The sequence below is a fragment of the Salarias fasciatus genome, chromosome 15 (genome assembly GCF_902148845.1).
Source record: "Salarias fasciatus chromosome 15, fSalaFa1.1, whole genome shotgun sequence".
NCBI classification, from domain to species: domain Eukaryota; kingdom Metazoa; phylum Chordata; class Actinopteri; order Blenniiformes; family Blenniidae; genus Salarias; species Salarias fasciatus.
Genome location: NC_043759.1, coordinates 15,699,626 through 15,727,447, shown reverse-complemented (window position 1 = coordinate 15,727,447; position 27,822 = coordinate 15,699,626). Strand labels below are relative to the sequence as shown.

Sequence of the window (27,822 nt, the reverse complement as noted above, 5' to 3'; positions counted from 1 at the left end):
CAATGAATTTCAAATGTTTACCTTTTGTTGTGCACAGTGTACAGGCCCCAAAGAAAGCCGCTGATGATCCAAAGCCTGTTGTTGGGCGGCTTGCAGATAGAATCAACGTCTTTGAGCAGCATCGACTGGCGGGCGACCAGAGGCCGACCTTCCGAGCCCTGAGGAGCGCCGATGTCTCTCCAAACCCAACAGCAACTGAAAGGCTGAAAGCAGAATTTGCCGCGTCAGATCAGAGGTCAAGCTCGGCCGAACGTTACGGCATGGCCAGATCCGGTTCTGCATCGCCTGCAAGGGAGAAACCATTGACAATCAAGGAGCGAGCAAAGAAATTTGGTGAGCAATCTGTGTCAGGGGCCAAAGTAACGCTGCCTCAGGTTCCAGGCCTGACAGGAATCTCTCAGCAACCCACTCCATCTGTGAAAGATGCTACGTCGACGACAAAAAAACTGGACATTCAGGGTGAACTGGATACTAACCAGCAGGCACAGACAAAAGAAGTCTCAGAGACAAATTTAAAAGCGGGACAAGATGGCACCACTGGAGGGGTAGATGTTTGCACTTCTAAGGCCCAAGTGACAGAATTCAAAGGAAAGGAAACAATGGCATCAGAAAGTGATAAAACAAATGCTGCAGCTGAGGAGCAGAGTGATTCAGCACAGCTTAGCCCACACCTTAAAGGTCCCAGCAGAACAGGCTCCCGCTCTAAAAGAAGGAAAAGCAAAGAACCAACCAGTCCTATCAGCCCGACTAATCAAAACAAACCAGAGTTCTTGACAAATAAGCCGGAGGTCACGGCCGCGAAACAGGAACAGGTGGATATCACAGAGGAGGCTGTCTCTGCCTCCAAACATCCCACAGAGACAGACTTATTACCATCTCAAGAAGCCCAGGAAAATGCATCGAGCAAACAGCCACCGAGCGATACTAAACAGAAAACATTTAACAAGGAATCTGAGGTGCCAGACAAACAGAAGAAAAATGCGGATGCTTCATTCGAACAGAAGAATATTGACAAGCCGGCAGACAGACAGGAGGGATTACCTGAACTGTCTGTCAATAGAGACGAACCCGATACTGCTGCTTGTAGCAGCGAGACAAAGAAGCCTATTGACGAGGGTACCGTTATTTTACCCCAAAAGGAGGAAAAAGCAGGGAGACACAGCCTTGCATTCACACAGGAGGAAAAAAACGGCGGTGAGAATAACAGAGAAACTTCAGCCTCCTCCCCGCCCGCCGTACCGGCTATTGACAAGTCCCCTGCAGTGAAGCAGGACTCTCGCATCGAAAGTCCCAAATTGGATAAAGAATTGTCAATGCAACTGGAATCAAATAGCGAAGGAAAAGGAAGGAAGCCAGGTAAAAAAGAAACCCAGCAAGCACAGCAGCCTCAAAACAAAGGCACAGAAATTCAGGCCGAGGCTGAACGTGTGGAGGAATCAGAGAAGTTGGGAAGTGTAAAAACAAATCAGACCGCCGGCACAGACAAAGAAATAACACACAAGTTCCTGCCGTCAGCTGAAAATACCTGGAAAGGCAAGGTTTTGGAGAGTGGACTTGGTATCTCAGGGAAAGTGGGGAGCTTTGTGAGGGATGATGAAAGGAGAAACGCTGAAAAAAACAAGGAAATGCAGCCAGGTGAAGACATAACAAAACCTGAGGCCAACCAACCAGAGCTGGCCTCTCGCACATCCGAAAAGCCTCAGGAATCATCAAAGCCGCTTGTTAAAACACAACACATGGATGGCGTGTTCAATACACACACAGAGAAAGCTTCGGTCTCTGGTGTCGTGAAGAGTAACGAGGCCATGAGTGGCAGCAAGAATGATAAAGAGCCTTGGAAGATAAAAACAACTACAAATGTGCCCCCCGAGCTGAAGAAACAGTCTGCAGAGGGGCCTGGAACACAAACAGAGCGGCCAGTGATTGGACCAAAACCACAGCCGGAATCTGTATCTGTGGAAAAAACACAGAATTCACTTGATGACTCATGTGCACATGGATCTAATGACGCTGAGTTCTCCAGCATGAAGCCCATTACCAAAGCAGCTACAGCAGTTGAGAAAGTGACTGTAAAAGTCGGGAATAGCACTCCGGAACTAAAACCTGGACAGAGTAATGCGTCTAATAAGGAAAAATCTGAATATTCTGTCAAGGAAGGTTCTCCCCTTTCTGTCTCTGAATCTGTAAGCACAGAGGGAAGAGGAAACGATGACGGGAAAAGTGCAGCCGTAAAGTCAACGCCCTCAGGAGTCAAAGTCCCTGGAGATGTAGCAAAACTAACTCCTATCCAGCCACAGCCTGGGGAATCAAAAAATAAAGAGAGTTTAAGTAGTGCCTCTACAGTCAAAGACACACGAAAGCCACCTGATGCCCCGGCTTCCAGCCCCACGTTACAGGAGGGAAACAAGTCAGCTGAGGACACAGGAAATAAACTTACACCTATTGCTAATGGGGCTGTTTCTACAAATTCACAAGTCTGGACGGTCAAAGAGGAACCAATCATTAACAAGCCGAGTCAGACTCCAAAAGCTCCCACATCCCCGGAGGATAAGAAGCCGAGCCCAGACTCCACCCAGCGTTCATCCATGAAGAAACTCCATCTGCCACGGGGACTGGCCATGGACGATTCTTCAAAATGGCAAGACGCCCCCTCGAGCTGGCTGGACGTCGACTTCCCCAAACAGAAACTTAAAGTCCAAGAGCAAAAACTAACCTCTTCAGGAAGCGAGAGCAATCTTTTGGACACCCCCGATCTGGACGATGACGATTTCATTGCGCGAATCAAGAATCTCTGTGCCCCGTTTTCCCTTCCGCCGCGCAAACACAACCCCCTCGGACCGGCTCAGCCCCCATTTGCGATGCCGGCCATCAGAGAGGACCGTTTCGAGAAGCTGTTTGATCCCGAGGAGTTTACAATCGGCTTAAGGAAGAAGGCTCAGTTCGGCATAGACACGAGCCAGACTCTTCTATCTAAGCTCCAAACCACGGAGACAAAATCCTCCATTAAGCCTGCAAGGGCCAGTATAGCAGACCGGTGCTTGCTGCTCGGCAGTATGGACACTCAGTCTCGTCTCAGGGATAAGACAACCGCCAGCGGTGAAGAGGTTTTCAAGGACGAGGCAGATGATCAAATCAAAGTGAAGTCTCGCCTGGAGGGAAGCTGTGTCCTCAGCAGTCTCACCTCCTCCAGCTTCAGAGGGAAGAGGAATGGTGTTCAAGCACTGTCAGAGGGCATCGGCTCCGGGAACGCGTCTCCCAGTGAATCCCCTCAGGTCAGCCCCCCACCCTTCTCAAAAGCGCCCCCCTCCAGCCCGACCAGCACAGCTCCATTCAAACCCATGCCGGCCAAACAGAGTGGAGAGGAAGCCCAGTCTGCAGAGGTTGTGGTCACTGACTCAGGCCCTCCACTTCCTTCCTTTAACGATTTGAAGCTGCCTGACTATTTACAGAAGTACCTCCCACAAGATCCAGCGAAACCAGTGCAGAGCGCACGAGGACAGGATCAAGTCAAACCGGAGGTTAGTTTTGATATCGTCACATAAAAAATGATGTGAATGTCGTGGTTTTTTTGTCATAATGGAGCAACTCAGTAACCAGTATACTACATCTTGCAACCACAATGAAGCTAATGCAAAGCAAAGTTGGAAAACAGTGCAGGAAAATTCTAAACTGTTTCAACAGGAGAAAATCAGCTTTATTTACTGTATTTTTACTGAGTCACATTCACCAGTGTAGCTCCATGGAGAAGCTGTTTTAATGCTGGCTTTATTCGTTTCTGTTTTTTTTTTTTTACCAGCCGACTGGAAAAATGACAACTCCAGCGTCTGGAGCTGGAGCAGACGTGGCTGTGAAACCAGGTCCTGCACTTCCTGACAAAGTAGCTCCACGTTTCCCTGGGATTCCTCCAACCAAGCCCTCTGCAGTCCCTGAGCTCCAGCAGCCTCCGGCTCAGCCAACAAGGAAACATAGGAATAATGTGAGTTTGCCACATAAAGTATAACAATATTATGAAAAGATATATTGAAGTTTTGCATCACATCGGCTGTGTGCTGCTTAAAAGCACTTGAGTTGAGCTTACTCTTTCTGGAAAGCCACGCCTGCCTGCCTGTGCTCTGGCAAATCAAGCCAAGGCTATTTTTGTCCTTATTTTCCCTAAGAGCTCCACCACATATGGTTTTTTATGGAAAGTACGATTTACTTCCCTCCTCCTGGTATAGAAATGTCTCAGAAACTATATTTTTGACCCAGCTGCAACTTAATACTCTTTGCTATGTTATGTTAATGTCTCATGTTACATGTATGCAGTCTTTTAGTAATTCTCAGTTTATTCATGAGGACATCTTCTGAAAAGTAACTTTATAATTTAGCTGGAGTGAATTTCCTTGAATCAATAGCACCACTGGAGCTTATATAATGTTTTTTTGAGCGGTGAAAACCACAGAAGTATAATTGTTTGTGCAGATTGCTGAATTCTCTGTTGCATAACGCAGCATTTTTAATGTACATTCAGCTTGTGCACATGATCATTTTGGAAAATAGTTAACCAGGAACAGCCCGCTCGCCAAAGGATCAGGTTCAGGGACGTTTTACTGGCTGATTCCAGCTCAAATACTGAAGTGTTTCTGTTTGCATCATAGAAAACTAAGAATAAAGAACATTAGTGATTCCAGAGTTTCAGCTTTCTCGCTTGAATGAACTTAACTGACTTATCAATTTTGACTTGATGTCTGTTATTCACAGGTTTTTATTTACTTCGATTCAAAGCTTCCAAAATATGCATATCGTACTTTTAACAATGCTGACATTCAGAGTTGTGTTTGATTTGAAATCAGAGCATTGACCTCTCTGTGTGGGAGCAGGTAGGAAATATGAAACGGGATATTCATCAGATATTTGTGGCATGAACGCAGCTCAGGTTGTTCGGCATTTTTCAGATGTTCTTCTGTTTTTTTTCTCTCAATCTTAATCGGGTCTTTGTGCATTCCAGGCACCAGCAGTCAAACGAGGATGTCACAAGCGTCCTGGAAAGGTACAGTAGACACAGTCTCTTTGCCCACACAGAATAGAAACAAGATGGAGTGAGGGAATGTGGACAGACAGCTCTCTGTTCTCTGGAAACATCTGCTTTTCATATGGTCTTCTTGGGGGTAAACAAAGTAGTGAAAAGAAGCAGTCTCATGCAAATCTTCAGCTGGGTGCTATTACAATCACGCAATTCAGCGCTGCCAACACAGAGCGAAATTTGTGGTTCCTCATTATTGTAAAACTTCATTATTAGTTGTTGTAAGAAAGCCAGAAATTCCCCCTGGTGCTCATTGTTTTCAGTCTCTTGCCCACACATCGGTTTTTATGAAGTGGGTCTGCCTCCTGCTTTCGCAGTGCTGTCACGACTGGCATAAATAAAACAAAAACGAATGAACAGCATGAAAAGATTTGAGCATTTGAGCACCTTTTTAAAGTGTTTGTGCAAAGGTTTTAGCACAAAGTTAAAGGTAGATTATTAATTCTTCGTTACTTTGTGACTCACATTTCAATTTCCTGTTGCACTGAAAGCTGGAGATGTAAGTTTTGTTATTAAGTGGCGCAGTATATTAAGTGTACACGCAAGAAGTTCAAGATATTGAGTCACAGGTGGAAATAAACACCGGTGTGCTTTTACTGTAGCATGAAAGGGAGGCAGAGAGAAGTGTCGTGCTATTAGGCTGCTCTCGGCTCGCGGCGTGTCCTGGTTTAATGTAACAGGCTTAATGAGTGATGCGTTCTGCCATTTTGCCGCTTCACAGCTAATGGCTTGATTTTCGTGACCCTGCCCCTCTTGTCTCCACGCAGATGGTGGTGTTCGAGAAAGCTCAGTTCGGCGGCCAGGCGTACGAGATTCACGGGGATCTGGCAGATGCTACGTCTCTGCAGCTCTCACCTCTCATATCCGTGAAGGTTGTTCGAGGGTGGTAAGCATCTGCGTTCAACTTTCAGACGGCGGGAAGAAAATTGCGAAGCGGAGTGTTGTTCTAATTAGTGCCAAGTGGTTTTAGGATGCCCGTGTTGCCGTTTAAGGCTCTTCGGAGCTTTAATTAAATAAAGTCAGAGCCGAGAGGCTCATACGTTATGAATGCACATAGCAATTTGCATTTATGAGAAAGAAAGATTGTATCTGCGTGCATAAAAACAAACCTCATCTCTGTAGAAATCTGCTATTGTTGATATGCAGTCCTCATCCAGAACTACTACACCTTTCCTCGCCTCTAGTCTGACTTGTCATGGCACCGTCACCTGCGAATCATGAGAATAGTGTGAAACTGGCACCGGTGTGCTTCATGCCGCCTGTGTGTTTATGACCGGGTTTGTTTTTCTTCCTTCTTGTGCACAAGCACAAAGTAAACCGGTGCTCCAATTCTTAGAAAATTACCACCCACAGTCCCTCAAAAAAAAAAAAAAAAAAAATCACATTCAAGCTGAATTAGTGTAAATGATTCATTGATAAAAGGAAACTTGGAGAGTTTCGTAAATTAATTTGTCTTGAAAAAGACAGAAATCAGTACGCTTACTAACAAGAAGAAAATAAGTCAGTGGTATTTCTCCACTCGATTGCAGAGCTGTAAAGAAATGTTGGCGTCTTAATTTATTCCGATCTGACCTTCAGCAGTCACATTAAACCAGCGTTTCATTATCTGGAACAAATACTCTAAAAGCTAAAGGTCTCATGTCCAATTATGACCAACAGGAGCTCATTCACACTCTCAATTCTAGCAGGTTGGACTATTATAACAGTCTGTTTTCCACTTTTGCCATCTAAGAAATCGAAATATAATACACGGCTCGATCTTGTTTTCTCATTCATACAACAGACATTAAAATCTTACTTCTAAACTCCACTCCAGCCTCTCCTTACCGAAATATTAACTTTTAAATCCAAGCAGGTGGGACCAGAAATCACTTAATTATCTTGGCAGAAAGTAAATTCAGGGTCCTTTTGAAGACTGTGGGCATCTTAAATCTGAATATAAGTAATTAACTAAGACTACCTGAAGCCAGTCTGCATGAGTCTGGCGAGGCTCCGTTAAATTAAGCTGCTATTGCCACACAGTCAGGACTTATCTTATCTTAAAGGTGCCTCCAACTTCAATCACCTTTGAATCTAAATTGAAGAAAAAAAGCCTCCTGCTTATCTATGAGTCTGGCTGATTGCTTTCTCTAATGAACGTTTATAGACATTTGAGTCAATTTACCTGTGCGAAATATTAATGCGCAAAACTCATGTCTCAAAATGTATAGAAAACCACAAATTTCATGAATACTTCTCATTAGTTACTTCCGACCGTTTCGTCTGCTGCTTCTGCAGTCTGATTATACCCAGCCTTGTTTGCCCCACAGTTGGCTGCTTTATGAGAAGCCGGGCTTCCAGGGGCGCACCGTCGCGCTGGAGGAGGGGGGCATCGAGCTGGCGAATATGTGGGAAGAGCCTGGACCGGAGAAGGATCCAGCGAGCAGCCCGCCAATGCTGATTGGCTCGATTCGACTTGCTGTCAGGGTGAGTGCACTCATTACTCCCCTTTGTTTTGGAGTTTAAATCACCTTCACTTGTTGATATTCAGTCCATGCCTTAGAAAACAATGAGTCTCAGGAAAGGAAGCTCTCACTTGTTTTCACTGGAGGGAATTACCGAAAGACTGTTGTGAATCTCCGCTAATTGCCGTGTTTGTTTCACCCTCTCTGTAGGATTACAGCATCCCTCATATTGATCTGTTTACCGAGCCGGAGGGCCGCGGCAGAGTGACGCCGTACCACGATGATACGATAGAGACGGGCTCCTTCGGCATCCCGTTGAACACCGCCTCCATCCAAGTGCACTCTGGGGTGTAAGTACGCTCGCGTCTGGAGAAGGTTTCATCACGAGGAGTCACGGGTGAAGTGAAGAACTGAAACGAGCTGAAACCCACCGGGCTCCATGCAGAGCGAGATTTTTTTTTCTTTTTTAAATCGGACATTCTCCGGTGTTTGGCTTTGACAAATAGCTGAGAGATAATAATCATTACTGGGCTCTTCTGTGTTTATCTTTGTCGTCGGTTTGTGTCTCACTCGTCTGCCTGCTCAGGAATGTCGGTCCTGCTGTTGCATGTTAGACGAGAGAGAGAGAGAGGTAGAGAGAGAGGGAGAGAGACAGGGTGTGGGGGCAAATGGTGAGCGGTGTCGAGAGGTGGAGACTCAGAAACAGACAAAGGTGTGGAGGGAATCTGGCTTACAGGAGAATGTTTCCCCTGGTGACACAGAGCTGCAGGCATTCAGGACATTTTGTGCCCTGCCCCTTAACGGAACGAGTGACGTTCAACTTTTCTCGTTTCCCATAGTCAGTACTGTAGGAGCATTTCAAGAAAAGCGGTGTCTCTCAGGTGCCAGCTCGTCTTTGCTGAACAGAAAATTAGAATGAATTTTGCTGCAGCAGCTCCTCCAAAGCGGCTGTGATCAGATGTGGTTTGGAGTCTTTGACTTTTAACATGATGAGGATGGCGTTTACCTTTTCAGGACCTCCTCAGACACGCTGGGTTTATTTTTCCTGCCAGGGGCTCAAATGTAATAATTAGCAAAAGGCATTGTGTTGCTGCTTCACAATGGCTCAGAATGCCAGAGCTGGGGGCATCGCTCCAACAAAGGCTGCCCACGCCACGTTTGAACTGTGCTGAAAAATGCTTTGAAGCGAAGCGTTGCATTCCCAAGATATTTCATGCTAAAACAAATATGTTTTTTGTCCTCGGCTCTCGCTGCATGACTTGTGCTTGAGGCAGACTTATATCATTAAAGTCAAATAAAAGGCTGTCTTGACCTAATATTGAATGCATAGAGCGAACGTTATTAATCATCGCTGTCTGCTCAGTGAAAAAAAAAACAGTTGCTGTTGATTTCTATTTGCTGAAAACAAGCCTAAAGTGAGTTTATTCTCTTTTTTATTTGTCGCTGACGCTTCACCGCATTTGAAGGTCTTGACACATAGCAATTTTAAAAGCACTTATAGGGGTTTGCATAATGTGAAAAGACTGTTTGCCGCAGTAATTAATGCGCTTTTTGGGCGTTCTGTCTTCCTGCAGGTGGCTTGTGTGCAGCGACCCGGGCTTTCAGGGCATGGTGGCGGTGCTGGAAAGAGGAGTGTACCCTGTCCCTGAGTCCTGGGGCTTTCCGTCGCCATTCGTGGGATCTCTCAGACCGCTGAAAATGGTAAATCTGTGCATCAGATGCCCACAGCTTCAGACAAGGAGTTTGTTTGCTACAGTATTCTGAGCAACGCTCTCAGGCTGCCAGTCAGTTGATTCCTCACTTCGGTCCAAAATCAAAATCATTGGGTCTGGAAGACTGATTGCTGTACCTTTAATTTCCTCATTTACTCCTGAGAACTGGAAGTCTTGCCTTTTGCATGTAAGTGGACAAGAAAAACGTTGCTAATGACGGCAATCTCTCTGTTCCAGGGTGGTTTGAAAGTGGAGAATCCCGACGAAGTCAAGGTATATACAGCCTCCTTTATTCTGAGTTCACCTTTCGCAGGCAATAAAACGTCACGTCTGTCAGTTTATAAGTAACCGAATGATAAACTGTGACCACCAAGCTTTGTTTATCAGCAGAACTGTGTGACGGCCGGCCTGTCAGAGCTGTGCGTTGCCTTCAATGACCCACTTATTTTCGTCAGCTGTGTGTTTATTCTGTTTTCGGCCAGAATTAGATGTGATGTCAAGGAAATACCAGTCTGACAGCGGCTCGCTTTGGGAGCTGTCCTTTTCAAAGTTAAAAATAAAAGCTTTTTTCAGTCTTTAGATTGGTCATTCAGGATGAGACTCACTGAAGTGCTCATATTTCTTCATATTTCCTCTGTTCACAATTTCACTTCTTCATGTTTATATACGTGAAAAGGCTTTGATGAGTGATCGCTAGGGAAGATTAAAGACCTCAAGAGAAGAAGGTGTAGCGGATTTCAGCGTTTCTCACACAGAGTCAATCATGCTTTCAGATTAATGCAAGCCTTCTTTTCTCTCTGTTTCCAGGCTGTGGCGTATGAGAAGCCAGGCTTTGAAGGCTGCTCCTCGGAAATCGACAGCGACGTTTTCAGTTTCTGCGAGGGCGAAGGAGACACGGCCACAGACGCAGCTAACTCTGTCACAAACAAGCCGAAGTCTGTGGGATCTCTGAAGATCATCGGAGGATTGTGAGCCTCCTTTTTGTTTGCTTCACCTTGCATAGGGTCGAGTTCGGTCACAGTCCTGCCACAGTTAACAGAACTTTAAAGTTATTCGATCTCTTCAAAAATCTACAAATACAACTTTAACTAACAAAAGTTTTGTTTTGTTTTTTACTCTCTAGCTGGGTAGGCTACAGCCAGCCTGGGTTTGAGGGCCAGCAGTTCATCCTGGAAGAAGGGGAATATCTGGACTGTAATGACTGGGGAGGCTCAGAGCTGCTGTCGCTGCGTCCAATTCTGTCTGTGAGTATCGAACTCCGCTCAAACACAGCTCACATCTTCAAAAGCAGCACGGATTAGATCACCTCTGATTTACAACCTCAGCAACCGTGAATGTGAAAAGATTTACATTTGTATTACTAATTCATAATACTCGAATGACAAGATTTGAATATTTATGCAATCGTCCTAATGTGATTTAATTCCTCCTGCAGGATTTTATGACTCCACATGTGAAGATGTTCAGCGACAGAGACTTTGGAAAGCTGGGAGTGGACATCGACCTGTCGGTGCCTGTTATTAACATGGACGACACGGGCTACGGCACGAAGACACAGTCCATCGACGTCGTCAGCGGAGTGTAAGTGACACCTGTCGCTAACCGCCTGCAAGACAGCGGGGAAGCTTACACTGGCCACTGCTCATGAATTTTATCACTCTCACTGGTGGAGGGGATTATTGCAGTCAGCGAGTTGCAGTTTTTTAAAGTTTGCATCATTATAGGACATATAAATAGCAATAATAGTAAAGTTCTTAGTGATATAAACTGCTGGAGCAATATTTTGACAGGCATATTGCATATTCCTATAGATATTAAAATATATAAGAGCTGTTATTTTGAAAAACTAAATGCACTAAATTAAAGAAAACCAGTGTGTATAGTATCTAAAGACTTAATTTTCTCCAGAACTGAGTAAAATCTAGTATAAACATAATGAAATTGAGTGAAGTAAGCTGATCGTCCTCTGGCCAGCCCCCCGCCGACCACATGCATGCTTTCAGATGCTTTATGGCCTCCGGCCTGATCGTTTGGAGGCTCCGGCTTCTGCGAAGTCCTCTGTGGTTTGCCGGTGTCGTTAGCTGTGCAGGTGTTTGGTGCTCAGGCTGCTGCACCCACATCGACAAGTCAAGACAGATCGCCCAGCCCTCCCGTGTTCAGTCTGTTGTTTCCTGTCGTTGCACGCTGACCTGAAAGTGAAATTCACACAACGAGGCGGACCAAATGCCAAACATTGTTAACGAGGATCGCTGTTCTTCCTCCGCACATTCGAATTTCTTGATGCTTCTCTGAAAGGACGCAGAAGGAAATCTGAAGCAAATAAGAATAATCACAGATGGAACATGTATTGCTGATCACTCCCCCCCCCCCCAAGAGAGACGCTAATAAAGCGTTAACAGCGTCGAGGGGAACATTTCGTTCTTCTCTCTGAGGAACACAGCTCTGAAACGAGGAGCTGCCGGCCTGTTATTAGACAGTAGAGGCTCAGCCATGTGGCGCTGCTTCCCCTGTCAGTCTTCTTCATGCTCACATTGCTGGGAAATGTTCGTTTGTATCTTTACAGTCATGGCACATTCTTAGCAACAAGGGAAAGTCAAAAGAAAAAGAAAAAAAAAACAGAACTGTGAAAAATTTCCCCATTCTTTTCTTAAATAGAAGTACAAGTACTCATGTAAAAAATTCCACTGGGGAAAGTGCAGTTTCAACTTATCAAACAAAACTAAAAATTAATTGATCATTTATTCTAGTTTAGCAGTTATTTGTCACTTGGAAAACTCGAGAGATGTTTGTTAGCGTGCTGAGATGCAGTCACATGCAGACTTATTATGAGCTTTGGTTTTTCGTGGGCACACGAACGTGATAATTCAGTGCCTCTTTGAGCAGATTCTTGTGGCTTCCTTGTTGGGAGATGAGAAACTCTTTTTTTCCGGACCAATTAAAATGAAATAACTACAGAGAATTGCGACATGAAATGGTGATTGTCCTCCTCCTCTGCTCCTGCTCGCCATCCAGCTGGGTTGTGTTTGAAGAGCCGGGCTTCTGCGGCGAGCTTTACGTCCTGGAGAAAGGCCTGTATGGAAGCCCGGAGGACTGGGGGGCGCAGCAGCACAGACTGGGCTCCACGATGCCCGTCCTGCTGGTAAGAGCCAGCGACTCAGAAAATCATAAAAAATCTTGCTGTTTTGTTTGGGTGGAAAGAAATGTGCGGTTATGCTGTGTGACATTTAAACACTGCAGCAGTCGGCGTGTTTGTATGGGCTGCACATTTATTTTAATGTCATTTTTTGCGTGTGTGTGTGTGTGTGTGTGCTGTTTTGCTTCCTCTGGCAGTCCCGTTTAAATGATTTCATTTCATGTGACCAGTCACAACCCCTCACGCTTGTGACAAAATCTAACTGTAAGACGGAGCTGAGGAATCTCAGGGGCGGCGGGGAGCAGATTGTCTCTGGGAGCGTGAGACGCCGCCAAATCAAGAATAAACTCTTCCCGTGTCAGGAGAGGAAAACGCTTGTCATGAGACTGAGAGGGAAAACATTTCAAATCACAAACGTGACTCATCGCGGAGTTGTTTCTTTTTTGAGGATTGCACTGAAAGTCCGCCAGCTTGGCTCTGAAGTCGGAGTCCAGCTTTCCCCACTAAAGCTGCAAATCCAAATGTAAACTTAAATACAGCTCTCTAAGAGCTGAGCTCAAACGACACAGCTTGTTTGTTTTAAACTGTAAAACACTATTTAGAAATGACATGACTGTTTCTCTCACTGCGGTGAGAGAATTTATGAATGATCAAAAATAGACCAGAAGCTGCACCGAATGTGATGTAAATTTAATTGTCATAATATGATAAAGTGAAACAGTGTTGAACTGTTGAAGCATATTTAAAATCACCTGGCCACCCGTTTTCCATTTCCCAAGGAAAAGCCTCAAACTCCTACTAGAATACCCTTTCTTGTTTACGGACAAAAGCTTTGCTCAGCAGGAGGCTAACGACACGGCGCGTCTCATCTTCTGGGTTTTTGTGCGATTTTCTTTCTGCTGTGCTTAGATTTTCAAATTCATTTGAAAAAAAAAAAAAAAGCATGTTTTGTACTGGGATTTGACAAAATGTGCAAATTTGTACATTTATAAATAAATCAATAATAATTATCAATGAACTAATGATTTGTTTGCTTCATTCCAGGATGATTTCGAGAACACGGCCAAGTTCAAGGTAGGGAATTGAAAAGGACGAAAGCGATAATGGTGATGGTCCTGCTGTGACGTCCTTGTTATTTAATAAACTGCACGGGAAGTTCACGGTGGATGACTCACTGTATTGTCCTGCTGTGTGCTGCAGGTGCAGCTTTTCTCTAATCCAGGCTTTCAAGGCTCCGTCCTCACCCTGGAGGACAGCATTGCCTCCCCGCAGGACGGTTTCTCCGTGGCTTCCTGCAAAGTGCTGGCTGGCAGGTGAGTAATACGGCACACACACTGCGTGTTTTCGTAAGGTTTGATATCATATGAGTCACCGTCGTGCCAGCCTTCCCAGAGAAACCTTCAGGATTAGTTTTCCCGAGGTGGCTGCTGCTGCTCATTTTTTAAAAAAACAAGGCTCTGACTCAGTCTGCTGCTGCTCCAGCCTCCATATGGCTGATGGTGCATCGCTTCGGCGTCCAAATTGGTTTAATTCTTCCCTTTATGCAGGAATAATCTCACATGTCGCACACATTGCAGATTATTCTCAGCACAGAAGAATGTGTCAGGTTTTGTCTACCCTCCTTACTCATATGCAATGTGATCGTCTTTCAGCTGGCTGGCGTTTGAGGGCAGCGACTTCACTGGTAAAGTGTACGTGTTGGAAGAGGGGAGCTACCCAGATCTGAGAGCCATGGGCTGCGTCAACGCCAACGCCTCCATCCTGTCGCTGCAGCCTGTTGGATTTGTAAGTCTGTTGTTGTTTTTTCTTGTTGTTTTTTTTTCAGGGGGGGTGGGTGATTGTCATTTCAGTTCTTTGAAAACAGATGGGGTGCCAAACTCGTTCTGTGCTCCTGTTTCAGCCACACAGGGCCTCAGCGTCACAGAAATGCCACAATAACCCATAAATAACGACAACTGAGTAGTTTCTCTGTGAGTTTCAGTCCAGAGAATTATTACAAAATTATAGAAGTACCCATAAATGAATGAAATGAATTAATTTTGTTTAAAAAGCTGAATATAAACCTGGGAAACAGCCCGTTGCTTCCTTTGATGCTCAATTTCTGCTGCCTTCAGTATATTTTCACCGACACCCACCGAGTGTGGCTTTCATTCTAATTCATTTTCACTGGTGAGGAGATACCCAGCTCTCACCGCTGGATAAATACGGCCGTTCCCGACGTTTACCGTTCGGTTTTCGCATTTTACTGCTGTGATTTGTTGACTGTGACTAAAGCAGTGAAACCCCCAGGATTCATTTTCTTTTTTTTCCATGCAAGGACATCCTGTGGGCTGAGTTTTGTGCTCCGTTTCTCATCTGCATGCAATTTAATGCAAGCTTGTCAAAAACGTGGGGATGTTATTTTGAAATGCAACAGTGTATTTATTCTAACAACCTCAGTTTCAGTCTTTTTTTAATCTTTCATACACACGCGACACTAAAAGTTCAGGAAAAACGGAGAAGAGTAGTGGGAAATAAAGTCAAGAAATGAGCCAGCTGTATGAAGTTGCTTTAGAAATATTCTCCCTATCAGCTGTGAAGCACATAACCGTCTCTGCTGATTACAAATGTCTCCCCCAGTCCTCAGAAATCATTTCCACACAATTAAAATGTTCATTTCTGTGATTAAATGCTTTTAATTTTTATAATGACACACACAGCAGGCCAGAATAATCTATTTTCAGCCCATCCGGTTTCTGCTTGATGCTTCGAGTATTCTCTCAATAATAAGCGTTTCAAGAGTTTAGTGTGAAAGATTGTTGTTATTTAGCCTAAAACAATTATTTCCATATCACTGACACTGTATGTTAACGTTATTTGAACTGAAAATGACTGGATCGGGTTCACGTTGTATCAGGATCAGCAGGCTCTCATGGTTTTTACAGAGAAACTACCACCGCGTCACCTGAAATGGGTTTCAATTTTACAAATAACCCATCTAGGACAGTTACCCAAATGCCAAAATGGCAGGAAGCACAAAGGTATAAGTGTGCTCCGTTTCCAGGGCAACTTCAAAATAACCTCCGTCTTCAACCCGTCGGCGCTCATCCATCCTCTCTCTCTCTTCTCAGGAGTTCTCGCTGCCGTCCATCACTCTCTTCGAGCGATGCGGCCTGCGGGGGAAGAGGGTGGTCCTCACTGACGGATCAGTCAACCTCCCGTTTACGGGCGGCTGCGCCCGGGTTCAGTCCGTGCTGGTGGAGGGCGGCATGTGAGTACAAACCGCCGCTCAGCCGACGTAAAGCTTCCACCGATTCTGACTGCTCATCCGCGAAGTGTTACCACTTCATTTCACGCAGACAAAACAGGCTGCTGAATTAGAAGTAGAAGAAATCTTCAAGGTTGAAAGTGGCCGTCTTTGTTTCCCAAACTGACGGTAGCGATCTGCCGGAACTGTTTAAACACAGAAAGATGGATTCCTGGAGTTCCCTTAAGCAAAGCAGTTTTGGGCCTCTAAGCTCTGGCACGATGTTTTATCGCTGCTGAAAGTTTAGGGAGAGAATGCAGGTTCAGCACATCTGGTGCTGCAGCGTGGCAGCTCCGACAAGATGGATGAATGATGGAAATCTGCTGCTGATGTGCAAAATTCAGACTGTGGGTGTGAGTTCCACGCCGAGGAAATACGAGGCTCGCAGAGGGGTTCGAGCTGTCTCTGGAGCGACACATTCCTGCCGCAGCATTTAGCCCGGAGTTAAAAGCTAAATTGGACGGCGGTGAAGTTCAGCGTGCTTCAGAGGATTCCAGGTGTTGCTTTAAAGACCCGCTCTCAGAGAAAGAAACAGAAAAACTCACAAAAGAGAGATTATAAATGAAGGATGTTTTGTTTCAAACATCTTACTTAATACTTGTTGACTGTTAAATCAGGAAACGATGCATGTATACAGAAACAGTCTGGAAGAGTATCTATCTAAATCCGATGAGAAAGTGTTGCTGACTCTGTTTTCGTCGTGTGTTTTGCCTCAGATGGGTTTTATACGAGGGAATCAACTATCGCGGCGCTCAGATTTTGCTGAAACCTGGTGAGGTGCTCAACTGGCACGAGTTCAGCCGCTGGAACAAGATTGGATCTCTTCGCCCTCTGACACAGGTAAAGGCTAACGCGATGCTGCGAAAAACACGAGAACTCATCGAATATATTCCTTTATGTGCTGCACTGAAAAACTATTGCCGTTTAAGCTTTGAACTTCAGCGTGGCCTTTTTTTATATGTTTTCCACGCAGAAACAAGTTCACTTCCGCCTGCGAAACAAGCAGACGGGCTTGATGCTGTCGGTGAACGGTGAGCTGGGCGACGTCAAGCTGATGCGGATACAAGAGGAGGAGGAGACGGGCGGGTTTGAACAGATCTGGTTCTACCACAACGGACATCTTCACTGCAAGGTGCCGGGATACCTATAAAGCGCTTTCTCTCTTTACCTGACTGAAAGTTCCAACGCGGTTACCTGATTTTTTTACCTAATTTGATCACTTAGGGTCCATGTAGCCACGTGTAGTGGACAGCGCTGCAGCCTCACTGTTAGAAAAACTCCAGTTCTATTCTGAGTCATCTGATGTTTTGTGACGAGTTTGCTTGTTCTCGCAGTGGATTTATGAATTTCTGTTTCTTCTCACAATTCGAACACAAGCAAACCAGTCCTTAGAGCTAAAATTAGGCTAATCAGGAAGGGTGGATCAGAGTTAAGTCTTAAGACCGGAAGCTGAAGTTAGAACTTTTAACACTGACATAGCAGTAAATTGAGGACATGTTTTCAAGTAGTGAAACATCTATCCGGTCACAGATTTTAACATGGAAAATCCATTTTGCCCTCCGTCTTCAATACACTTCATCCAATTTAGAGTGATGAGGCCTGAAGCCCATCCAAGCTTGTACTGGAAAAAAAGACCGGTTACACCAAGTCCTTATTAGGTTTTAATCAGAGTTACACAATCGTCTACAAATATAACATCCACATTAATCTAACAAGGATGTCTTCGGATTGTGAGAGGACGCTGGAGAATGGGCTCGGAATGCGTCCTTTCTGGAACCGGTGTGTCTTTCTCTGATGCACGAGAGCCGATCGCCACCTCATCTGGAGGGAAATTGAAAAAGTAAATTGAGTTTTTTTTTTTTTTTGTTTTTTTTTTTTTTGTTTTCCATCTCTCGCGCTCTGTTCTTCAGATGATGGAGGAGTGCTGCCTGAGTCCGATTGGCAGTGTCACGATGGCGGGAAGCCGCCTGGGTCTCAGCCCGGAGACGGCCGACCAGACCCAGCGCTGGAGCATCACCCCCGAGGGCTTCGTCCGCTACACCCACACCTCCGATCTGGTCCTGGAAATCAAAGGTAAGAGCTGATATCTGGCGGGTTTTTCATCAGAATCTCTCCTCAGTGTTCCGAGCCAAAAGACCTTATAAGCTTGGGTGAATCTAACGTGTATGAGCAGAATATACATTCATCTTCTATACCACTTAATCCTTTTGCAGCGCAGCAAGGCGCTGGAGCCAATCCCAGCTTACTGTGGGAAAGGGCAAGGTAGAACCCGGGCGGGTCGCCAGGCCATCGCAGGAGCTGCTCTATATTCTAGTTTTTAATAGATTACTTACTTGTGTCGAACTACATTTTATTAAAACAGCATGTGTGTAATATTTTGGCCACCAAACATCAGGAACCCCTGAAAATAATCCTCTCTTGCTCAATACTTGCTGAACGAGGCAAGGTGAGTGCAGGCAGGCGCTTTGTGTACACACAACATGTGGGATGAATTTGCCACAGAGGCTTCAAATGTCAGTTACACAACACTTCAGCTTGGATTCTGACGTCCAGGTTCAGGTTTATATACTGAAATATTACATTTATTAAGGCCGGCCAGACTGGTTGGACAGAGATCACTACTTCAACAGACATTACTGTTTTTCCACCCATGTGGGAAGGAGTAAATATGCTCAATTGAGAATTCAGCAGTCAGTATTTGCTTCTTTTTATTTATTTTTTTTCCGAAGTGAAACATTTCTATCAGGAGGCTGCAAAAAATGCCACTTTGTATCAAACACCCAACAACAAGCAGAGAACTGGCAAAATAAAAAAGCCCAGCATGTGCTCAGACTTCAGCTTCATCACTGTCAATTAGTGACACCTTGTGGACTGAGTGGTGCAAGTGAACAAACGCAAAGGATCGCTGGAGCTCTGCACTGTGTACTCTCTTAAAATAATAAAATAAAGCTTGATCTCAATAATTTATGACTTCAGATGAAGGAAATATGCATCTGGCCTGTGATGAAAACTGCATATCAACTTTAACCTCCAATGATCCTGAACTGGCTGAAGCAGTATACAACATGGATAGATGGACTGAAACAGATTTGCAGTCTATTCTACCAGTAATTATAAAAACTTTGTGTTTCAGGGGGCCACCACTACGACAAAAACCAAGTGATTCTGAACACACTTGATCCAAATAAACTTCAACAAAGGTGGGCTGTGGAGATTTTGTGAACACGAGCTGCTGAACTGGATCCTGGATATCAAGAGGTACGACTTTTTGGAGATCCGATGGCAAACCGGGGATGTCGCTGGAGCAGCTCAATGTTTTGCTGCTGCTGCTGCTGCTGCTGCGGAGGAAGTAATAAGCGTCCAATGAAGAGGTCAATTTGGAGGGAAATGACTCGGATCATGAGAACGTGCTGCGAACTCACTGAACAAACAAGCAGAGGCTTCTTTAACTTGAAATTGTTATCAGATTTCTTCAGTTTACATTTTGCCTTTTCATGGAACAATCTGTCTCTACCTGATCTTAATTATTATAAACAGTGTTAACACTTTGAATCTCTCTATGCAATGTCATGTTATTGATTATATATTGCTTTATTTTCCGCTGAATGCATGAGGAGAAAGAAACACACACCATCTCTTGTGGCTTTTATTTTTCTTATTCCAAAGTATACAACACAAAGTGTTTTGCTTTCAGAACCGTAACACTATTTTTGTCAATAAACTTCTGAAACACACTGTACAGATGGCTAATTTGTACTCACAACTGGCACCCGCATAAAATAAGATACAAGGTGATGGGAGTCGACCAATGGCTTAAGTACGCAAAAGAAACAAAGCATGCAGGCACCAATGTCTGTTCCAACCTCAAGGTTATCCACAAACCTGGATCTCATTACCAGCTGGAAGCTGACCCGAAAGGTATTTATTATCCAGACGTTGGTATTTACAGTAACTTCAGCTTGATTTGAAAGCAGCATAAATCAGACATATAAAAACTCCGGACCCAGAAACCTTTAGCTCCCTTTACAAGCACAGGTCGTGCTGCACCAGCAGAACCTTCTCTCTGTGGATTACAGAGTCCGCCACAGCTAGATGTCGCCTCGAGGAGGTGAGGGGGATCAGGAGTGACGCTCTTGACACCTGCTTTGGCCCCTCTTCAGTTTTCTTTGGTTGTTTCTTGCGCCTCCTGCTCCGAGTCTGCAGCCTCGGTCTGGCCGTCGTCGTCCTCCTCCTCCTCGGACACCTGGACTACCGTCTTCCCTCGGGCGTGGCCCTGCTCCAGCTTCTGAAAGGCCTGCGGCACCTGGGTGAACGGAAACTGTGCCTCCACAACCGGCAGGATCTGTGACGAGACAACGGGAAAAATTATTTTTTTTAAAAAAAGCCAGGAAAGTGTGATTAAAAGTGCAGCATGTGTGAAATGTCAGGAGGTCTGATTCGAGTCTTTTACCTCATAAGAGGGGAGCTCTTTAATAATACATTTTAGCTTTTGTTTTATCAGCCTTGAAAAGTGAATGGGTTCAATTTACTTTAATGAGCGCTGATGCTGAGTGATACTGTGAACACAGTTGGGAATAGTTTCCTGTAAAAGCTCACGCTGGTAACACTAATGGGCCCAGTGCATTGGAGAGTGTAAAAACACATCCGATACCAGGCGCTTCCACCGGAATTAAGAATATTTGGAGAACAAGTTAATAAACAGAATACACAATGAGTGAGAGCAATGTCCTTTTTCTAATAACCCAAGACCCCAATACAAAGTTTAAAGTACAATTTTCTCCACCGAAAGCGAAAAGACGACAAGATTAAGCTCTTTTATTCCAATATTGTCGCCACTGGCAGGATTTGGCACGATGACTATGATAAGCACATTTCTTTTTAATACATAAAACAGTCAAAGAATGGAGAAAACCAGTCAGTCTTTAAAGGGTTAATATATTCAGACGGGACAATCTTGGACTGCTCCATCGTCTGTGCTGAACAGGAGTGAATGTGAGGACGTGAGGGAGGGGTTCAGAATGTGATGAGGCTGAACAATCCTCTGATAGTCCCTCAACACAAGCAGCCACGCTTGTTATTCTGGTCAGCATCTCTTGTCGCGGACAATGAATGGCGAGCGCGGTGGCGTCACTGGAAACCATCCGCGCTTCTGATTACGAATGGGATGTGGAGAGAGAGAGAGAGAGAGTGAGCGTGCGTGGATGTTTTGTGGGGCGGGGGTGGGGTGGGGGGGGGTCTCGTGTGTGTCCGTAGCTTCCCGCCACTGGTCTGGATGCGGCCGCTTGCCGTAAGCCCCCCGCACAAAGGGACAAAGGTCCCACACGCTTTTGCTAATGGCTGCTCAGCACTGTTTAAAAAAATCCATTCACCGCCTCCTGGCGCCGGACTCTATCGGCCAGCGGCGTGCCGCACACACCGACAACCCACCGGCCGGCGCTGCGGGAACGCGGCGCTCGCTCCTTAACAAAGCTGCAGGGGAGCCTTGAGTGCGGGGGCCCGTGTGGAATCCCTGGTATGCTAATATTCATGATCTAAACCCGGCCTGAGTTCCACCCGGAGGCCTGTGACTGATGTGCAAATGAGAACATTCAACCTGTCATACCATCAACGTGGAACTGAATCGAATTGAAGGTTGAATCATACGAAAGAGAAGAGAAACCAGTACCTTCCCCGCGTCCACCAGCCTGCTGACCTCGTCCAGGGCAGGACCGTCCGGAGCGTAAAACCCCCACCTGTAGAAGATCCCGCCGGACAGGATGTTCTGGGAGGAGAGCAGAGAGAAAGCTGCAACAGGGTCTGCAGATCACAGCATACAGATGGCTCACGGTTTAAAATTTATCTCTTTTACAAGTCAGAAAATGACTTAAGATATGAAAAACTACACTTGAGTCTGAATTCAAAAGGCAAGTATGACAACACAATCTAGCAAACACAAGAGAGACAACTTCTCATGAATAATATGAAGAGAAAATGAAAAGACTTGCACAGGCATTCTCTTGTACGCACTACTCTAATACCATTAGTCCACTTAAAATGTTTAGCTGGGCTTCATGAGAATTTAATGAAATATTCAGCAAATCAAGTGGAAAAAGAAAAAAAAGAAACAGTAATCTATGAATCACAACAGAGTGATATTCATTTTTCTCTGAGAAGATTTCACTCTGCACCACTGCATAAACTCAAGACCCTGTGAATTCAACAAATAACCTGATGCACTGTGTATTCTGACACATTTCCATAAAAAAACAGCATCAACTTCAGCTAAAACTCTTCCTTGCTGCCTGATATATTCCACCTACTAACAGGTGACATAATAAAGAGACACTTTGTATTTTTAGCTCCGTATTCATCTCCTCAATGTGATCATTAAATATGGAACAATATGAATTAAATGACTGGGTTTGCTTCATTTAAGTGCAACTACAAGGAGTGTTACGCAACACAAAATGAATGAGTCCTAATTTAATGTGGGATTTTAAAACCTCTGTCATTTAACATTCAAGATCATGATTCTGTAATCCAGCAGAATCACGCAGGTTCAGGAGAGGTGAGGACAGAGATATTCACAGTGTTAATGTAGAACACACACAGCTTAAAAAAGGGCAAGTACGCAGACTAAAACTGTTATATTACCATCATCGTTAGATTAATTTTGTCCATTTTATTTAATTTCCATTTAGAAATAGTTTCAGAACCACAGATCTGAGCCATATTTGTAAAAAGAATTATACTATTTGAGAAATGCGACCCTGCTTGGTGCTTGATGGTGAAATACTATTCCGTCATGACGCTGAGCCAAACCCTCAGCTCTGGTAGAACCGACCCTGGTCGGCTTGAAGACAAACATGTTCCCAATCGCTGAGTGCTGACAAGAGGCTGAACGCTAGAGGGCTCAGCTGCGCTGTCATCTCTCGGGATGGAAAAAAAAAAAAAAAAAAAAAAAAAAAAGACACGCTGTCCAGAGCTGGGCGCTGAGGGTGTGACTGCTGCAGCTGAGCCCCGCCAAACTGACCAGCTGGCTGCTCCCAGGGACAAAAGGGGCTCGGAGGCTTGGCAAGAAACACACAAACACTGGTATTTGCCGGGGGGAGATAGTCAGCCACAATCTGAACAAACACCAAATACTGCTGGTTCAGCAGCGAACACATTCACACGTGGACGCACACACACACACACACACGCACAGAGGCAGCATATTCCAGTGCTGCCAGCTGTGCTGTCACCAACGCTTGCACTACGCAGAACAACTGGACTCCGTCTGCACAGCAGCTCCAGGCCTTCTTCATCTATTTATCTATCTATCTAGCAGAGAAACTGAAGGAGTGGAACAAGTACACTATGCCTGAAGGCTAAAACACGAGACTTCAGCACTCAGACTCAAACTCATACTGCTAACCCCCCCCCCCACCCCCACCCCCGACGCCCAGTCAGATTTATTACACCCTATGGCAGATATTACAGAACGTCAAATAAGAGCACGATTTTTAAAAACATTCATCTGGATAGCTGAATGACATTATGCAGGGATTTACAGTTATAGGAGAACGTATACACACATTACTCATTGCCGTCCTTCCCCGTCATCAGGGATCGAGTGAGGCATGTCGTGTTGGGAGTAACTTCCACACCCAGGATAATGACTTCATGAGAAACACAGGGCGCAGTGCCTCGTGTGAAATAAACAACAGGGCAGGATGGGTTCTGCTCGTGAGAAAGGAGTCTGTCCACGTTAGAACACGAACAGGAGCGGAATCTGTCACATTCGCTTTGCCTGATTAGGTTTATCTAAACCATGCGTACCTGGACGGCCTTGCTGTGGAGGGTGAAGCCGGCGTGGACGGCCCCGTCTAAAAGGCCCATGGAGTCGGTGCTGAGCAGCAACGGTGAGACCAGTGTGACGTACTTCGCCCCCGACCAGGTTTTCAGCAGGCCCATCACACTCTCCTCAGACTCGCCGCCCACGTTGTCCAGCACAACATCAAACCTGGAGGCGCAGAGAAAAACAGTCTCAACAGAGAGGCTGAAATCCCACTAAACCAACGTGAATAATCCACCGCGCTTCATTAAACTCTCCGGTCGTGTACGTATTGTCAGAGGCCCCATGGATCCACAGGCTAAAGAGGAGGTTTACTAATTTCTCTTTGGAAGCAGGGAAATAAGTGAACCGGCATCCACTCAGACCTTAAGCCCCGGTTTCCATGGAAACTGGAAAGTAAGCCAGTGAGCAGGTGTGCCACGCTGACAGGAAGATGTTTACCATGTTTGGGGTGTATAAAGGAGTGAAGCGAACAAAGTGTTCGTCGTCCTTGATGGCTGTTTTTCATTAACACCTTCACTGGACCGGCACTGACTCCAATGATGCCTTTAAAAAAACACGACGACGCTTCTAAAATGCAAGCCTGATAATCAGTGAGCTCTGTCCTTGTCTCCGTGACAAAAGTACAAGGTATTGCGAGCGAAAGCCCCACGGCTCGTACTTCTCCATCGTCTCCAGCTGCTCGGCGGCGTCCTCCGCCGTGTAGTCCACCACTTCGTCGGCCCCCAGCCCTCTGACGAGGCCCTCGGCGTTCTGAGAGCAGGTCACAGTTACGTGGGCGCCCCAAGCCTTTAGCAGCTGAGGAAGCGAGAACAGACACACAAAGTGAGCGGCCTTTGAAGGGTTTAAAAGACTCAAATCCACACGCAGGGAAACGCTTTGCCTTACCTGAATAGCGAATGTTCCAACGCCTCCAGATCCGCCAGTGATCAAAACTCTAAGAGGAGAAATCCCAGCAACCGGTGGGTCAATTAGTGAGTGCGGGGCTCATTTAAGTGAAGCTATAAAGGGAAGTAAACGCCTCGAGGGTGGGAAGAAAAAAAAAAAAAAAGAGGGTATATCCAGGAGTAGAAGTTATCCCACTGAAAGAGTGGAAGCTCCAATTTACTCTGGTATAAAGAGACACAACTTTGAAACTCTGTTCGATACCAATTAGAATGATATCCACAAGCAGCTCAACTACAGAAGGGAAGTGCAAGTCTGCATGGCTGGGGAAAAAAAAAAAAAAGGACTTTACACCTGTCAAACACACGAAAAAGGTAATTTGGGGATTGCGGTTAACAGGAGCACTCAGAGACTCACACCTCTCGTGTTCAGCGTACAAACGGCAGAGGGGGTGAAAGGCTGTCCAGGATCATGCTGATGCTTGCCTTTTATTTGAAGAGCTGTCTCTGCAGAGACCACCTGCATTACCAAGTGCCGACAGAGCAGTGCTGGCTACATAAGGGATGGATGCTGCTTCTATGTGGCTCAGTGACTTTGGTTTGAGGGAGACCTGTGAAGACATTGGAAAAGATAACATCAACGGTGTGAAACGTATTTGCATGCCGGCAGTGCTTCCATTGTATAAAGCAGCAGCGGCTGCCTAATCACCAGAGCCGCTGTGAGGGCAGCTAACTTGAGCTGCTGAATAAATGAAGAGCAATGCTGCAGGAAAACACAGAGCAATTTGTGGGTCACTATAATTGCTGCCACAGTGGCTACTGCTCCCGACAACCCCAATCCTAATTACTTCTTACACTGCAGGATTACATAAGTGGGTGAACTTCATCCAAGTTTTTGTTCAGTTTGTGTATTTTCTTTCCAAATCAAACAAGACTTCCCAATTAATTCTTTCGTATTTGTTTAAAAACATGGCTAAAGGTTTGATTAAGGAAATTCCAATTAAATGATACAGTATGAATCAATACGAATTGAACGGACGGCGATCATAAATCACTGCAGACACGGCTGCTCACCTCGTACTCTGTTAAAGTCACAAATTCTGCCAGACTGCCTTGTTTCCATGGGGGAACTGCAGCCCACACCTGGAAGACAAACAAGACATTTAACATTCTGAACGGCATTAAAATTAACCACCTACGTGTCGTCGCTGACTCCGACTGGCTAATCAGCCATCAAGCTCTCAGAGAGCTGCTCCTGTCGTTTTCTCTCATTAGTCATTTCCACAGACATTTTTAAACTGGTGGAATGCAGTGAGGAGCATAGAATATGTGGACATTTTCACTTATGTATTGTTCCATTATGTAATTATGTTTGCTTTCATTTTTTGTATAATGACATTTTTTCCTGCAGGGAGCTGCTGATGTGGATACGTGGGAGACGACACAGTGCACAGATTATAATGACTCACCACAAAAAGTGTATGTGTATTTCATCCAAAACAATCTTCAACTGTGAAAGGGCTGATGTTTTATACAAAATACATTTAAAAAAAAAATGCGCAGCAAGAAAATGTGCCTGCTTGTATCAGCAATCTTGACTTTTATAATACTGGAACATTTTGGGCTCCATCAAAACAGTAACTTCTTAAATGGATATTTGTGATCCTTAAAAATTTGCTTTTACACATCTTGTATATTCTATATTGAGTTCAGGGATTTTAGATCAGAACAATTTTTTCACCAAATATTCACAAATAACAAGAAATCTTTGCAAAATATTAAACAAATGATAGATATATGATAAATACTCAATTTGTATTGTATTTCTTTTTGTGTAATGCTTGATAATGGTGATCCAAATTATTGTTCAACAAAGATAAGATGGATAATTTCACACACATTAGCATGAATTATGTAAATATATGCATCCTCATCAAACACTGATGGGCCAATGAGGAACAGCCAAAGACCTCTCAACTGTTGGATATTTCCTGAGCTGGTGATGAACTATGATCAGAAAAGCAAAGCAAGACTGTTTACAAAAGAACTGAAATTTCTCCATTTTCACACCCTCCTGCAGTTCAACTGGGATTTGACAGAAGCTGAATTAGAGTGCAAATACTCCTAAACCAAAAGTTAAGGTAAAATCTAATGACATTACATCACAGAATAAACACCATGCTAAAATGTTAAGGAGAGCTGACTATGGTATACTACTTAGGCAATGTTTTCTGCCTTGTGTTGTTTTTATGACTCTAATATCATTATGCATTGTATAATTCTAATGAAGGCTTTTCTATTCCTTTTTTTCCCCACATGTGATGAGTGAATACAGCTGTATGAAGGACTGAAACGTGCTGGCACTCAAGCTCTTCATGTTAATGCTGAGATGTTTTCAGATGACAGCTGAGCCCTGACACAGTCATGTCAACAGATGAGATAGAGAGCTTTGGTGTTTTTTTGAAACTACTTTGCCTTGTCTTAGGGTTACCCTTACAGATCAGACCTGATACCACAAAGTAAATGCTGTTGCTTCTGTTGAAACCTAAAAGCTGACATGTTACACAGAGAATACATATTGTACATCCATATTACCAACACCAACCTCTGGCAGTCTGTATGTCTCTTAAAATGTGTTTTCAGTGAAGCACCTACCTCATCCCCTGGATTAAAGTAAGTGACCTCTGACCCACAGTCAACCACCACCCCAGACACATCCCGGCCCAGGATGAGAGGAAATTCACTCTCACTGTCTGTCACGGTGAAGGGGTTTCTCCGTAACCTCATCAGCTTCGCTCCATAGCCACCTGAAACAGAGTCAGAGGGTGTGTTAGCAAAAAAATAAAGCACAAAATCCGTTTGGGAACTTTTTTTGGATGACACGAGTTGGAACTTACCCCTCATAGATACATCAAGAGGGTTCAGGCTGGCAGCATTAACTTTAATCAAGATGTCACTGGGGGAATTAATAGTGGGCATGCTGATTTCCTCTGTGTATCTCAAAACTCCATTAGTGCCATACTGATCAATGACCCAGGCTGACATGCAGCTCTGCTGTCTTGAAGGTGAAGAGCTGAAGTTCCTCCTGCAGCCTGCTCTGGCTAATAATGTCCTGCTCGAGCCTGCAGCCACTTTCACGTAAAATAACCGCAGAAGCCTGGTCGACGCCATAATTCCTCCAGAAGACATCCGAGGTGTCTGTCAGTTGGCGGAATCCACTGGACGGGGTCAGTTTTCTTTACAATTTGACATTTACAGCACCGAGCTAACCAGCAGCTGCACAAGCTACACGGCTAACATTAGCACGTCCAGGCGGAAACCGCTTCGAAACATGCACGTGCAAAAGCGCTTAAAGAAAGAACTCGTTTGTACACTAAATCCGCTGTACTGTGGACTGAAAAGGGAGCCGCTGCGACAAAAACAACAGAAGATGTAGCTGTTTTTAACTTGTAGCACAACAGCATTCGAGTTACCAAACACGCTGA

General features: G+C 44.9%; 2 protein-coding genes across 2 annotated transcripts in view; one reads left to right on the top strand and one right to left on the bottom strand.

Annotated features, from left to right (window-relative positions):
- LOC115401593 (uncharacterized) overlaps positions 1–19,371 on the top strand; it is a 21,459-nt gene extending 2,088 nt beyond the window's left edge. Inside the window, exons 3-22 of the mRNA XM_030109866.1 lie at positions 38–3,518; positions 3,797–3,976; positions 4,988–5,029; positions 5,830–5,948; positions 7,372–7,528; positions 7,717–7,856; positions 9,081–9,207; positions 9,456–9,491; positions 10,026–10,186; positions 10,342–10,462; positions 10,654–10,799; positions 12,231–12,357; positions 13,396–13,425; positions 13,552–13,664; positions 14,004–14,136; positions 15,462–15,601; positions 16,354–16,477; positions 16,611–16,769; positions 17,548–17,710; positions 18,771–19,371. Coding sequence (XP_029965726.1) covers positions 38–3,518; positions 3,797–3,976; positions 4,988–5,029; positions 5,830–5,948; positions 7,372–7,528; positions 7,717–7,856; positions 9,081–9,207; positions 9,456–9,491; positions 10,026–10,186; positions 10,342–10,462; positions 10,654–10,799; positions 12,231–12,357; positions 13,396–13,425; positions 13,552–13,664; positions 14,004–14,136; positions 15,462–15,601; positions 16,354–16,477; positions 16,611–16,769; positions 17,548–17,710; positions 18,771–18,859 — 5,788 coding nt within the window. The 3' untranslated portion in view covers positions 18,860–19,371. The remainder of the gene's footprint in view (positions 1–37; positions 3,519–3,796; positions 3,977–4,987; positions 5,030–5,829; positions 5,949–7,371; positions 7,529–7,716; positions 7,857–9,080; positions 9,208–9,455; positions 9,492–10,025; positions 10,187–10,341; positions 10,463–10,653; positions 10,800–12,230; positions 12,358–13,395; positions 13,426–13,551; positions 13,665–14,003; positions 14,137–15,461; positions 15,602–16,353; positions 16,478–16,610; positions 16,770–17,547; positions 17,711–18,770) is intronic.
- Positions 19,270–27,822, bottom strand: LOC115401594 (reticulon-4-interacting protein 1 homolog, mitochondrial-like). The gene is made up of 9 exons (XM_030109868.1): positions 27,235–27,822; positions 26,993–27,144; positions 25,412–25,480; positions 24,824–24,948; positions 24,342–24,390; positions 24,115–24,251; positions 23,438–23,621; positions 21,303–21,398; positions 19,270–19,979 (listed from the first exon to the last, which is right to left on the bottom strand). The coding sequence occupies exons 1-9, from the start codon at positions 27,524–27,526 to the stop codon at positions 19,794–19,796; spliced, it is 1,290 nt and encodes a 429-aa protein (XP_029965728.1). The 5' UTR covers positions 27,527–27,822; the 3' UTR covers positions 19,270–19,793.

Bases quoted from the DNA above. Each gene is read 5' to 3' on its own strand.
- LOC115401594 (XM_030109868.1), bottom strand. From the start codon at position 27,526: ATGTCTTCTGGAGGAATTATGGCGTCGACCAGGCTTCTGCGGTTATTT. The intron at 24,252-24,341 runs GTAAGGCAAAGC...TCGCTTCCTCAG, and splicing joins TTGGAACATTCGCTATTCAG to CTGCTAAAGGCTTGGGGCGC. The intron at 21,399-23,437 runs GTACGCATGGTT...CTCTCCTCCCAG, and splicing joins TCCACAGCAAGGCCGTCCAG to AACATCCTGTCCGGCGGGAT.